Source organism: Sphaerodactylus townsendi, linkage group LG08, assembly GCF_021028975.2.
Source record: "Sphaerodactylus townsendi isolate TG3544 linkage group LG08, MPM_Stown_v2.3, whole genome shotgun sequence".
Classification (NCBI taxonomy): domain Eukaryota; kingdom Metazoa; phylum Chordata; class Lepidosauria; order Squamata; family Sphaerodactylidae; genus Sphaerodactylus; species Sphaerodactylus townsendi.
Genome location: NC_059432.1, coordinates 81,189,582 through 81,204,691, shown reverse-complemented (window position 1 = coordinate 81,204,691; position 15,110 = coordinate 81,189,582). Strand labels below are relative to the sequence as shown.

The 15,110-nt window shown below is 42.0% G+C and overlaps 1 protein-coding gene across 1 annotated transcript in view; it reads left to right on the top strand.

Annotated features, from left to right (window-relative positions):
- COL4A4 (collagen type IV alpha 4 chain) overlaps nucleotides 1–15,110 on the top strand; it is an 83,680-nt gene continuing 68,570 nt past the window's right edge. The window contains exons 1-4 of the mRNA XM_048506718.1: nucleotides 1–64; nucleotides 5,643–5,801; nucleotides 6,394–6,436; nucleotides 12,801–12,878. Of these exons, the coding sequence (XP_048362675.1) occupies nucleotides 5,659–5,801; nucleotides 6,394–6,436; nucleotides 12,801–12,878 (264 nt within the window). The 5' untranslated portion in view covers nucleotides 1–64; nucleotides 5,643–5,658. The remainder of the gene's footprint in view (nucleotides 65–5,642; nucleotides 5,802–6,393; nucleotides 6,437–12,800; nucleotides 12,879–15,110) is intronic.

Here is a 15,110-nt window from a genome sequence, read left to right as displayed (position 1 = left end):
GCCTCCCGTCGGCGTCTTCTGCTCGCGCCAAGTTCCCGAGGCTCTGCCCTCTTTTCTCTCCTGGGTAAGGAACAGCCCCGGCCCCCCTGTCGCTCTGAGTGAGGAATAACCCTTCGGAATAGCCCGGGGCGGGGCCAAAAGTGCAGGAAAGAGGAGGATGGGGGGTGGGGGGGAGAGCCACCTGCGGGGCCAGGCGCGCGCGCGCCCTTTCACGCCTGGCTGGGAGCGTCGGGGTACCGAGGGAGCGCCAGGCGGAGCGGCTCGCGCCAGGTATCGCCCACCTGTAAGCCAGGTACGACCGGCTGTGGAAAAGGAGGCGCGAAGAGGGGATTAACCGCCGTGGCGTCACGCTGTGTGTGTGGAGGGACGGGGGGTCCTCACCCCTCTGTGGCGCAGTTGTGGTCAGGCTCCTGAGTTGCCCCTTTTGGTGATCCAGAACCTTGCTTGGTGCTGGGGAAGACTGAAAGCGGGAGCCGACCCCACCGTCTGGCGACACCTGGCGCGACTCACCGGCCCTTAGCTGCGGCTCAGGGGGTCAGTCGAGCTTTAAATATTTGCCTAAGCAACGTGCAAGCACGTGCCTGCAAGATGGCTAAGTGGTGACTGGCACTGGGGCATTGCTGGGTGGTTTTCGCTGGCAGGAATTTGCCTTACTCTTCTTGTCCTTCATATAGTTCTGTTGCCAGTATGGGCATGCCAGCCAATTTTCTGGGCTGTCATCATGCATAATAGGCAAATTCCAGCATCAATCATCCACAGGGTCTCAGCCCACCTTGGTGTTCTTCTGACAACATGACTAATGCAGTATCAGTGAACTTGGTGAACGTCTACACATGCTGGTCAATTTCCTATTTGCATGGGTTGTAAGAGGTGCTTGCTAGACTAGAAGATTCGCTGCATGGTACATTTGCTGCGTGTTACTTCTCATAGGGATCCTTACTGGGCATATGTAAGGTCTGGAGGTCAATCCCTGTTATATCGGTTTTATATTGCATCTATATGCCACTGTTTTTATATAATGAAACTCAAACAGGCATACATTTTCCACAAAGTACTGATCTGTTTTGTAATTGCGTAGATATTGCTACATCATCTGCTTTCCAGTGATACCCTAAAATTGCAGATAGTAGCGCTGAGAACAACAGTTGCCTGAATCAATGGACAGAATTTCGCTAAATCAGCTGTGGTCTACAATCAGATAACAATTTTTAGACAATTAAACAGGATTTGACTAAATCAGCCATGGTCTGCACTCAGGTGACAATTTTTATATTCATAAAATTGGTTTAATGTCTTGAACACTGAATTGATGATTTTTGCACTTCCAGCTCTGACCTACAATTTATTAATATTTATGTATTTAGATATTTGGATCCCATTGGGGACACAAAGCAGCTTACACCATAGTTATCCCTTTCTCCTTACTGCAGCAACATTAGGGTAAGATAAAATAACTGGCTCAAGGTCACCCAGCCTGTTTCCATAGCAGAGTGGGGATTTGAACCTGGTCTCCCAGATCCTATTCTGACATGCTAATTACTAAATGAAACTACCTCTAGCTAGGAAATGAAGACAGTGGTTCTGCAAATGCAGTATTAATTTTAGCATATTGCATTCTTCAAATATAGAATCACTAAGCCCTGCAAAACACAACAGCCATTTAGGGTTTACCAATTATGAAAGGTCTGAAAAGAAATGTTGGGCATTTGACACTGTAATGAGTCCTGAATTATACTCTATCTGCTGTACCATGCTCACTGAGGACATTGTCAGCTAAGACTGTCATATGTGCCTGATGAAATTAAAACCAGTGGAGCTGTGTAAGAACAGATTCATATTCAAGGGGCTTGTTTTGAATTAGGCTTCAACCCATAAGTCAGGGCTCTGAAGTGGGTTGCAGAGCTCCTTCTGCTCAGTTGCAAGCCCCCCTGGCCCTGATTTGGATGTCCCAGATTAACCTGCTCTTGACAGATCTCAGAAGCCAAACAAGATCAGCCCTGGGTAGTACTTAGATGGGAGACTGCCAAGGAAGCCCATGGTCTCTACTCAGGGGCAGGCAATGGCAAGCCACCTCTTTTTGTCTCTTGCCTTAACAATCTTGTGTGGTCACCATGAGTCAGCTGTGTCTTGCTCAGTGGCATACTGCCCACGGGGACATGTGGGATTACATGTCCCTGGGCACAGGCCATTCAGTCGCGTGAGGGGTGGAAAATTGCCCCCCCATGGCCACATACCTCTGCGTGTGAGGAGTGGTGGCATGCGAATGGACGAGGCGGAGAGATACAACCAGCTGCCCAGCTGGGTGTTCCTGAAGGAGGGCGGGGCTACGCAGAGGAAGGCATGGGCAAATGTTGTGTTCGAGGTTGGGGTCAGCGCCTGCCTTGGACTCACCTCTCGGCCTTGGCCCCAGCAAACAAGCACTGACTCGGGTCAAGAGGGGGCCAGGGAACAGTGACCCACAGGCAGCAGCAGTTGATGGCCTCTTGGCGGTCAGGAGAGCCTTGGCATGCGCGGGCTGGCCCCCAGCTACCTCTTGACCCAGGTGAGTGCTTGTTTGCTGGGGAAACACTGAGGAAGCGTGCAGTGGCCCCCAGGGAGGCAGAGGGGCTGGCAACGCTGCTGTGGCCGGAACAGGCCCTACCAAGAATGGCAAGTGAAAGGCAGGCAGGCTCTGAGGCCAGCCGGGCTCACAGGAGTGAAAGGGGGTGGGGCAGGGATTGAAGAGGGGGTGGCACAAAGGGGGAGGAAGAGGATATAAGGAGGGTGAAGGAAAGCACTCGGGGGGGACTCAAGTGTTGCCTCGGGTTCAATTTTTCCTAGATACGCCTCTGGTCTTGATGACACTATGTAGAGCTGACTCAGTTTTTCGCTAATTGCTATTGTTTGGTTGTTATGGGTTTTCCGGGCTGTGTGGCTGTGGTCTGGTAGATTTTTTTCCTAACGTTTCGCCTGCATCTGTGGCTGGCATCTTCAGAAGTGTATCACAGAGAGAAGTCTGTTACAGACTGTGTCCACACTTCTCTCTGTGATACACCTCTGAAGATGCCAGCCACAGATGCAGGCGAAACGTTAGGAACAAGATCTACCAGACCACGGCCACACAGCCTGGAAAACCCGCAACCATCAGTAGAATCTGGCCATGAAAGCCTTTGACAATAAATTGCTATTGTGTTTGCATAGACAACAAAAGTACAATAACTCCTTATCTCTGTTTGGAAAGGACAGCAAAGTATGGTAACGTGAATTCTTTAAAATCACAGGCAGACCTGGAGAACTTAGCTCAATAGACAGGTGCACACAAAATTTTTCCCTTGCCTTCCCTTGCCTTACTGGTCTATCCAACCAACAGTAGGTCCATTGATAATCCATTACTCAGGCTGTTCCTCTTCCAGTCACCCTGAGCCCTGCTCTGGCAGGGGGAGACTGGAATATAAATAAAATAATGATGATTATTAGTAAGTTAGCTAACTCCTGTTTGGGACATTCTGGAGATCTGTGAGCCGTATCTGGGGAGGACTGAGTTTGGGGAGGGAGTTCATTAGAGAGTAGCAGTGGTGGGATTCAGCAGGTTTGCACCACTTCGGCAGAACCGGTTGTTAAAATGGTGCTTGTAAACAATAAGTTGTTAAATTATTTGAATTCCCACCACTGGAACCAGTTGTTAAATTATTTGAATCCCTCCACTGGAGAGTAGGGTTACCAACTTGAATGTAGGTATATCTATTTATAAGATTGTAATATCAGACAGTTTTGTGACACATTTGTCAAATGCTTGGAGCTCACTGTACTCTTTGCTGTCATTTGAGGGTTACAGGTGAGTCTCAAATCTGGGTAATCTTCTATTCTAAGAGAATGTGGTTTTCTAAGCTACTCTTATCCAATGGTCAATGAAAATGTGGTGTTTTAAATCTTTCCTGGACCTTTTGAACACTAATCACAATGCTGTTCAAAGCTGAAACTTGTAAGTGCATCATGAATGCACATACCAACTTTTATTTTGATATTTCAGTCATCCAAAAAGATGTCACATTAGAACAGATAAACAAGCACACACAAATCATTTTATTTGCATTTACTTTTCAGCCAGAAATTGGTTTCCAAAAGGCATAATAGGAATGACAGTACTAATGAGAATTCAAGTACAATGTTATCTCAACTGACTGCTCCCTGCCTTCCTTCTTATATAGACCAAGCTAGAGCTTAACTTGATCCAAGCATGATGGACATGTGCTGAGTTGATTTTTGCTGCCCATGAAGAAATCCATAAGTTAAAGTTTATATATTGGCCTGATCGTAGATAGGAATCTAAAGCCAGACACAGGACAATGCATACGACAGACAATTCGTACAAAACAGTGTCACTGCATCATGTGAACTGATATGTACAGATATTTTTAGCATGAATCCTTTTTCAGAACTTCTACTCATTTAGCCTGAAATCAGTGAAAATTTATGCATGTATGTAGGCCTTTGTTTTGTGTGTTAAAACAGTATGCTACATCAGTGTTTCTGTGAAATCCTTTGTACAGAGCTGGGTTGCTGCCTCTGAGTTGTGAAATTCCTGGAGATTTTTAGGTGGACCCTGGAGGGCAGGGCTTGTGGAGGGGAGGGACTGAAGTATGGTATAATGCTATTGAGTCCACCCTCCAGAGCAGCCAATTTCTCAAGGGAAACAGATCTGTGTAGTCTGGAGATCAGTTAGTCAAAGATCAGATCTGTGTAGTTCCAGTAGATCTCAAGGTCCCAGCTAGAGGCAGAGCTTTTTTAATAGGATGGCAGGTGTCTGATTTGTTAGCTTGCACAAAACCATCTATGGAATTTTCCCCGCCAATGAAGGGAGCCTATCACAGACATGATTATTTTCGTTCCCTTAAAAATCATAGCCGATCATGTGAAACAAACTTAAATTTGCTAACAGCAAATAGTGATGGGTGTTGCTTGGTAGCTAGTGTGGGCATTAATAGATTTTTGCCACTGACAGGAGAAGGATTTGGCCTTGAGCTACCCAGCTCACAGAGTAATTTTCCCCCTCTCACAACAGACTGAGCTATGGCAACAGGTGCAGTAACTTAATGAAATGTCATGATGTTTTTGAAAGCTGATCTTGCAGTCTTGTCTGTGGGCATTTTTATATTAACTGATCCAGGGCAAGAGGGTGTTACTTCCTGAAAACCAGCCTTGGAGACGAATTTGGAACAGCGCTGCAATTTAGGAATGAGTACTCTAGCAGTCCACCAGTGTTTTTACTAATGTCATTATTAAGGAAACAAAATTATCTCAACTGATAGTAGGTTTTCAAAGAAAGGAGGATTAATTTTGAAATTAATGTCTCTTATTCAGATCCAATATACTGAAAACTAATTTACTTTTTTAAAAGTGAAGGCACAGCAGCAAAAAAAAAGAAACCATGCTATATACCACATTCATATTTCCTTTATAAAAGTTCCTTTTTGAACCATTCCATTACATGACAGCCCTATTGTACAATGGTACACTTAAGGGTACTTTAACTGATCATTTGTTTTGGCCTTTAATATACACAGCATTTAATATTTTCAATCTTTTTTTGTCAAATGCAATTTTTAAGGTACCTGTGTCAGTTTAAGGTACCTGAGTCACTTTTATACTTTCCTTATTAGCAGGTCAAGAGGTGGAAGAATGTGGAACATCATCGTCAAGTCAGAACATGCAGGCAGACCAAGCTCTGATGTTAACAAATTCAACAACGGAGGCTTGAAATCAAATGAATTACAACAAACAACACCTATTAAATGGATTAAACTTACAAATGGAATTGCATGGTATGTTTTGAATTCCAGCTATATTACTACACTGAGATATTTCTCTTGAGCTCAGAACAGTACATAACAAGACTGCTTGTAATGGTGTCCATTTGGTACATGCTTCATGTTGCTGGGTAAACAATGGTAGACATTGATACAAGTTAAAAAAAAAATCTATAGCTCACTTTTGGGACCTCCTCCTGAACTTGAAAGCCAGAGTCCTGGAATTGGTTCTCTAAATCTGGTCCTGATGGCACAAGAGTTGCTAACTCTGGGTTGGAAAATACCTAGAGGTTTGATGGAGGGGTCTGGGGACTGCAGGGTTGGGAAAAAGAGATCTCAGTGGGGTACTTCATAGCATGTTTCTTCCAAAATAGGGGAATTGTTTTTTGAAATATGAAAATCATTCGTAATTTTGAGAGCGCTCCAGGCCCCACCTGGATGTTGGCAACCTGAAGTGGTAACACTGAACTAGGGAAATTCTGATGGATATAAATGTGACTAGAGTTACAAGCTGTGTCATTGGCAATTATTTTATAATATGCTTTTTTCCTCTTCTTTTAGATTTCTTTATTTTTTAATAATAATTCAATCTGAATTTTCCTACCAGGTGGCTAGTAATAATACTTACTTCACTGAAACCAGTTTATGGGGTAAGTGATTTGGATGCAGAAGTTGCAATTCTCCCACAGTTTCAGTCTCTTACAGAGATATATGTCAGTTTTTACAAATAAACATTTTAAAAGAACATTCAAAAATATTTTGAATGTTGACATTGTGTTTGGATTTATATCAGCACATTTAACAAATAACAAAACTTCTCTTTTCAGAATACTAACCAAACAAAAATATTCTGAACCACCTTTAGACTACACTGAGAAGGGATGAAACAGGGCTGGATAAATCTATAGGAGTAATTAGTTAATTAAAGCTGTAATTACCAGTTACCGATTGCTGTGATTAATCAGGTTAATTAGCCTAGCAGAACAAGCTTTTTGTTTACAGCCTGTCCTAAACACTGAATGCCAGCCTATGAAAGGGTGTGCCATCCCCTGGTATTAACGTGCTGTGCATAATTCAAAACTTTGGAAAATACCATCTGATAGGGAGAACATAGCGCTGTTCATTTTAGGTGTCTGATGTCACTTAGTAAAAACTGAAAAGAATGCCAGTACATTGCCTGCTTCACAAAGTGGATAAAAGCAACACGATACCAATAAAAGTAACATGATACTTCTTGTTTCTTTCATCAGGTAATTGTCAAAGGTTCTACTTTCAGGAAGTATTTCCACACTGAATGAGTTCTGTGGAATTCTTGTACATTGCTGAGGACTTTGGGCCTCATCATTAGTCCTATTGCTAAAATACATCACCCTTTGAACTACAGAGTTAAGACATAGAAGTTTTTCAAACACACTTGTACTAAGTAAACTGAAGCTTGTAGGTGCCTTCCTTTTCCTCCTTTTTGCCTTCCCTGTTGCTCACATGTTCCCTCCTCCTTTTCAGTTTCAGAAATCACACAGCATCACACAGGCTGTACTATTTTTACTAACCATGCTTAGCTCCAGACTACAATTTGCAACCAGGATGAGAAGTACTGTATCTGTTTACTATCTGTACATGAGAACTTCATATCAGAACTACAACCCTAGGAGCATAACTTTGGGATATAAAAGGCACCTATTGAAGTTAAAAAGTTGGTTATATTTGAAATGTGCTAATAATGTAAGATTTTGAGAAGACAAAATAATATAGAAAGACTGACCCTAGGTTAGAAATTATTTATGGTATTAAAATCAGGATCTCTATAGCACTGAAGATCTCATACTCATGATATGTCTTTAATTTGTTTTGGCATTGTATATATCTTTTATACATTTTGTTTATAATATAAAATATTCTGGAAAAGAAGCAGATTTGTAGAGTGTGATTTCAGGAATACTCTATTTAAAGCTAATCACTAGTTATTAAAAGTGCTCCACTCCCTTCCTTTACCCTCAACATGGGTGGGCCTCTACCAGATAATGGGCCCCTCCCCCTTTCTACCTCCCCTCCCCCCAGGACCTCTACACTAATACTAAGATCTGGGAAACCCAGGTTCGTCCCTGTTCTACCATGGAAGCTTGCTGGGTGACCGTGGGCCAGCCACACACTCTCCACCTCACAGGGTTGTAAGGATGCAATGGACAAGGGGAGAATATCATAAACCACCTCCAGGCCCCATTTAGGAGGAAGGCAGTGTATAAATGAAGTAAATAAAGGATGTTCAGCTAATGTACATCTAATGCCAGCCAACCTTATTTCTGAAAATGAGGGGGGAAAGGAATGCAAGAGGAAAGAAAAAGGGGGAGCAAGAGAAGAAGCATGATAAATTTCTTCTGATTTTTCTACTGACAGGAGATTGACTATGTCACCTCTGTAATTCTCCTCTGAATTTCCTATGGCACCTAACTCTGTAGTGCCTAAATCTATAGTGAATAATGTTAGAATGTAAGGTACTGTCTGGTTTCCGGGCTGTATGGCCGTGTTCTAGCAGCATTCTCTCCTGATGTTTCGCCTGCATCTGTGGCTGGCATCTTCAGAGGATCTGAAGGATTCTCTGAATATGGCAGCCACAGATGCAGGCGAAACGTCAGGAGAGAATGCTGCTAGAACACGGCCATATAGCCCGGAAACCAGACATCACCCCAGTGATTCTGGCCGTGAAAGCCTTCGACAATACAATGTTAGAATGTGTTTAGGAACCCTTTTCATTAACTGATACCAAACACAAAAGTACACCCCTCTTTCCCAAGCACCACAATCAGAGGCGAACCAAAGACAAATGGTGCCCAGAGGCAAAAACCCCTCCGGGCTCCCCCTGTGTGCAGATTCCCAGCTTACTCATGAGTAAGCTCTGCTTGCTTGTGAGTTGGGCCCCAGCCCTTCTTCATTGCCTAGAAGCTGGGGAGCGAGTTTCCCTTGACCCCCAGCCTCTAGGCAGGGAGGAGGAGGCGGCAGCAGCCCATTTCCTAGAAGCCGTGGAGCGAGTTTCCCTCGCCCCTAGCTTCTGGGCAGGGAGGAGGAGCCGTGGCAGGGGCTTCCAGTCCTGCCCTCCCCAGCCAGGGAAGGCAGAACAGAAGGCAGAAGATCAGTGTTGTGCCTCTGGCCGGAGGTCAGCCGGGGAAGGCAGGACTAGGAGCTCCATTGGTGGCTCTGTTTGGTCATGTGACCAAAAAGCATGCACCCGGGGACATGGGGTACCCTATGACCCTACAGCCATACGCCACTGACCACAATTTCAGTCCACAGCAGCCAATGATGGAAGTTTAAAGGAATAATACCTGATTGGAGGTGAGCAACTCTTGTAGACGGTGAGGTTAGCTGTCCTGCTTCCAATTCACCCTTCAGTATTGCTTTGTATTCAAGAAGCAGGAAACAGTATGCAGCAGCTTTGCCAACAGGTTCTTTTATTCTAGTTGAGAGAGAAGATGTGCTAACAAGGAACATACATACTTAGAACCCACAAGTTCAACAGCTACTTTCTTCCCCTATGAACAAACAGCAATTTGGAAAGTGTGATTTAGATTGCGAAAACAGCAATAAAGTATGAAACACTTCTTTCCCTGACAGATTTTCACTATTAGAAAAATATGGGGTATCATGAATTTTTTTGTGCCTTGTCTAGTTTTCCCTAATAAATGAGTTAATGCATTTGCTATGAGGCCTGATCATACGAGGTCTGAAACGGGGGCAGAACAGGGGGAAGGGAAGGCACCTTCCCCTGCATTTCATTGCTTTTAATATGAATCAAAGTCTATATTACTGAGCCTGAGGTAGATTTTATAGCTAAATTATTAGTCTGTGTTTTAACTGTTTTAGCATTTTAATCTTTAGTACAAGGCTGCACTCTGAAAAATAAATATTTTCCTAAATTGTCAAAGAAACACAGTTTTGTTAGAAAAACAAATGAATTGTTTTGACATTGCCATAGATCCATGCAATGTCTATTGCAGCACAGACATATTTCCATGGGAATCCTGCTACAAGATACAAAGAACACCAGGGAATATAATTTTTTAGTGCTGAAGGTCAAGGATAGAAAAAATATTTTAATGTTTCTGATAACAAAAAATGGTACACTGAATTATTATCAGACTCCCATGAAAAACTGAAATATAAATCTTGTATTAGAAAAAAGCTAAAATCCATATAAGGATGAAAAATTCAATTTAAAACAGCAGAATATACTTCTTCAGTAACCATGCATCACTGTGGTTTGTATATGATTTTGCATTGCTAGATGTATGCAATCATATATAATAAAATAAGAACTCATTACTTCTTTGCAAAGTTGCCTTGTACATAAATAAAATGCCTTTAGATTAAGGAGACAGTGGTATCAAACTGTATTGAAAGTTATTTATGAGGGATGATACTGAAACACTAGCAAAAGATCACTCCATATTTACCATGTAGATTATATTGCACAGCAGTATGACATGTGAAACTGTCACTACTCTGGCTGCCATGTATGTAAATTCCTCATCGCTTTCTCAGTGACATACTATATAAGCATAAGTAAAACCAAAGAACCATCTAGTCTAGCATCCTGTTTCCTACAGTGGCTTCATGGCTAACAGCTGCCAATATCTTGTGTAGATTGTCCAGTTTTATCAGCTTGGTTTATTTTATTAACTTATTTTTAATTCATTTTATTATTTTAATTGGCATATGTTTTTATTTATTTGTTTTAATGTTTTGGTTGTGAGCTGCCTGAAAAGACAGCATACACATTTTCTGAATTAAAAGAACAGCCCTTTTTAAAAAAACGTCTTGTGATTATCACTATACTATCATAATTCCATAAATTATCTGGGGGTGGAGGGAGACTGGATGGCCATTGGGAGATGGTGCAGGTGTATGTTGGTGGATTTGCCCCCTCCAGAGCACTTGCCCTGACAGAAAGTCAAATCTGCTGGCAGGCACCCACCATGGCCCACTGAGACACCCGCATCAGCACCCTCCCACCACTACCAGCCCTCCCAGCGTAGTGGGGCATTCTAGAGGCATGGCCTTGGGCGAAGCCAACCTTAGTTAGCTTCCACCACAGCTTTGCCATTGGATATACAGCAGCCTGGGGTTTGGAACCAGGTCACCTTTTGGGTGGTATACATCCATTGAGCCCAATGGAGGGCTTTTTGGCAGTGGGAAGAGGAGGAGGAGGAGTTTGCCTCTGTGCACTGCCAAAAAGCCCTCTGGAGGCAGCAGGGTGTCACTACACCAGTGTTGTCCCCTGTTGGACTGGGTTGCCCATTTTGAACTATTTCTATGTTACTGTCATCACCATTTCGTGAAAGTGTTAGATTATTCTATTGGTAATTCTAATATGTATTTGTTTACTTCATTTATATCCCATGGTCACATTGTTCTCATTTCCTCCAACCTTGTGAGGCAGGTTAGGCTGAAAGTGCATAGAAGTCTGTGACTGGACCAAGGTCACACAGAAAGCTTCCAAGTCTGATACTTGACCACTACATCCCATTGGCCTAAAGGCAGTGTATTCAGTATGTATTTATGTATTCTGTAAATACATTCAAATGAAGAATATGAAAATATGTGTAGGAAGCATTAATCAGCTTTTTCCTTCAGAACTTAGGAATTTTCATTTTCTTTCTTTCTTTAAAAATATTTATATCCCACCTTTCCTGTACCGGTTCAAGGAGGCTTTCAATAATAATTTAAAACACCCCAGCTAAAACAAAAAATAAAATAACAAGCCCCAAAGATGCCTGCTGTCCAAATACCCTCAAATGCTCTGGCAGATATTTTATTTAATTTACTTCATTTATATCCTACCTTCCTCCCCAATTAGGATTCAAACTAGTTTACACTGTCTTCCTTTCTTCCGTTTTATCATCACAACAATTCTTTGAGATAGGTTAGTTAGGCTGAGAATATATAGCTGATCCAAGGTCACCCAGTCCACTTTCTGTGGAGATTCAAACATGGGTCTCCTAGGTCTTAGTTTGACACTCTAAACACTACACCACATTGACTCTTACACTAGTTATTTAACAACTGAATTACAAACAAATTATGCAAACGTAGTTTTTTTTATTTCATGGAAATGCAATTTGTCATGTTAGAGAAAAATGTGGGAGAAGGTGGGCTGGGGCTAGTGACACTAATGGAATCAGTGCCTTGCAGGTCAAACGTGGTACACATCCGCTTCCTCAGCAGCGATCTCACCAGAGGGCATACTGAATTCACTCTCCACTCCTTAAACTTGGAGGCGAAGGGTTGAATTTTCACCCTGATCCACTACCTCCTGTTAGAACTCTCATGTCCTTCTCTCTATGGAAAGAGGAAAAGCCCCAATCATGTGCTCCTTGGCTCTTGGGTGGAGAGGCTTAAATGTCTCCCTAAAGGTCCTGCAAGTCCCTGCCCCTGCCTCTGGATTCTGAGGAATCAGTCAATCCTGGGTGTTGCTTCCCATCTTTGGGAAAGTCCTGTGCTCCCCATTGGCCAGTATGCTCCGGCCTACTCTCTGGTCTCACCCCCATCAGTCCCTATTGGGCTGTGGAGGTGTGGCTTTGGTTTCTGGCCTGCCAGGGTTTAAAGACATAACATTTGCCAGGTTGCTGCCTGCTTCTGCCAGCCTGAGGAATCCTGGCCCTGCTGCTGAACCAATCACTGGCCTTGTCTCTGGAGGTTCAGGGCAATTGCTTTGGGCAAATTTCCTGAAGCTGAAATCAGCATTAGATGAAAATTGGCTAGTTAAGTGCTTTTGGAGATCCATTGATCTACCTTAAATGATAACTTAATTTACTTAATTAAATAATATTCTTTGTGTATTGAAACCGACTTTTAAGTGCTCTTTATTTCTCCACGGGGCTCTTTTAAAAAATGAAATTAGTCATAACTTTAGTCTCTTTTGAAATGAGTGGAACAAGCTACTATTAACTGGATTGGGATACACAGATTTTGAAAAAGTGCCTGTTAAAAATGAAGAAACTAACTGCTGACTCTTTTCAGGGTAGATATGCAAATGTTGGACCTTGTGATGGACACGATTGTTTGGCCTGTTCATGCTTTCCTGAAAAAGGTTCAAGAGTAAGTATGAAATTGTGTTTGGTGAGCAAAAGACATGACTTTCATGGAGACTTTAGTCAGGATCCAACTCTTCTTTTAAAAACAACAACAGCCATGCATTCTAGAACACGCTGGTTTATAAAACATTCATCTGATTTCTACTGGGTTCATAGATAAGCATGGTAATAATGGCAATGACTGTAATTTCCCCTCCCAGCCTTGGGATCGGGCGCCACCACCACTATTATTTACTGGATATGTAATGCTGCTGCTGTGTTTTATTGAATTAAGTTATCAATTTTAATCGATTATTTATTTATTGTGTATTATTGTCTTCCTTATTTTGTTGTACACTGCCCAGAGCCCTTCGGGGGTGGGTGGTTCATTAAATTTAATAATAATAATAATAATAATAATAATAATAATAATAATAATAATAATAATAATAATAATAATAATAATAATTTGAAACACATTTTTCAGATGTTAGAGCCCAGGTAGCCTCTTGTTTTACTGAAAGATTGCAGGTGATACACAGTGAGATGGCTACAATAGAGTGGAAAAATATGATAAGACATAGGCGAAAGCTCTTTTTAAAATGTACTCTGTGGTTGTGATGGTGACAAAGAAACAATACTTTTCTACCACCTTTGCTGTATGCATAATGTAGGCTGGCAGAGCTGTTCTGGGTGTTCAGAGGTCTGTTGTTATGTGGCCAACTGGTAGAGGTGAACTGGTTGATGGTGCTGTGACTGTTTTGCTTAACAGTTTACAGATAAAATCTCTTATACCCACACTGGCTTGGATTCTAGCAATGCCAGCTTATCCAGCTGTCTGAAATACTTTATTCAGTCTTAGGATGGACCATGAAAGTTTGTGGACTGCCACCTGCTTTTATGACCCTTGCCTTTCCTGACTGCTTTAATTTGCAGTGGGGCTGGCTGAGTGGGTTCAAGAGGTAGTTAATGCCTTCTTGAGAATGGGGATGGTTACCCCAACTTTAAAACAGGATGGGTGTTCCCATTACAAAAAAGTCTATCCTGGATCCATGAGATTTCAGTAACTATTGACTAGTCTAAAATGTTCTACTCTTGAACTGTGGTGCCTCCACTTTCTGAGATAGGGGGAGGGTGCACCTAGGAAGGGGCCTTTTCAGTCCCGACATTGAAATTGTGGAAGTCTCTTCCCAAAGAGACTCTCCTGTCCCCTTCTGTTGCCATCTTCTGTGAGCAGGTAGTTTTATTTCATATTGTATATTAACTTTATTTTGTTCAAATTTATGATTTTGTTTTTTGTTTGGTTTTAATGTTTTTAGGATGTGTTTTTATTACATATTTTATTACATATTTTAAATCTATTAGACTCCTTGGTTGTCCTGATAAAGGCAGAAAGGTGGGCAATCAATCAATCAATTAATCAATTCTCTGAGAGGAGGGAATGTCCAGACATCTAGGATTACAAGCATTGACCTAATATTATCTCTGACATGGTGGTGGATATTCATTTTTGGTTAGTGTTAAAGAACTTGATGTTATGAAAAGCTGTAGTTTTAGTTGCTCTAGAGAGTAGCTGTGTGAAATTCCAAAGAGTTGTGTGTGTTTTTGTCTTCAAGTTCATTTGCAAAACTTGGTCAATTATGTGTTGGTGAAACAAAGGTTCAGCTTTATACCAGAAACATATGCCTAATCCTTTAAAAAAGTGAGTTCAGTGTGAAGCAGGGTTACTTTTTCTCATCACTTCAGGACCGCCCATGAAGACAATTTTTCTTGGTTTTGCCCTCTGCAGAGTCCTTATTTTGAAATTCCTGATGCAGTATGGTTTCAGACTTCATGGACAGATTTGTTCATGATATCTCTATGTCAATGAAATGCATATTATATTAGCATGGGTATGGTTTTAAATTTTGAACCTGAATTCTTGGTCAAAAGTGTAACTCCCTTTGATGTTAACAGGGCCTGCTTGCATAGGGTTGTCAATGTTGATCTGGGAGATTTTTTGAAATTTATTGGTGGTGCCTGTAGATGGCAGAATATGCGGAGGAGTAGGTACTTATCAAGGATGTAATGTCAAACATCAGCTCTTGCAGCTCCTTACCCTCTTGCGTCACTTTCTTCTACCAAAATTCAAATTTTACATTTAAATTTCTCACTTCATATAATTTCCACCCACCTTTTCCCCACCTTATGTCTCTTGTAGGCATCTGAACACATGTTCAGTAAATCATACTAATCCTGTGATTCTAAATATTTGTCC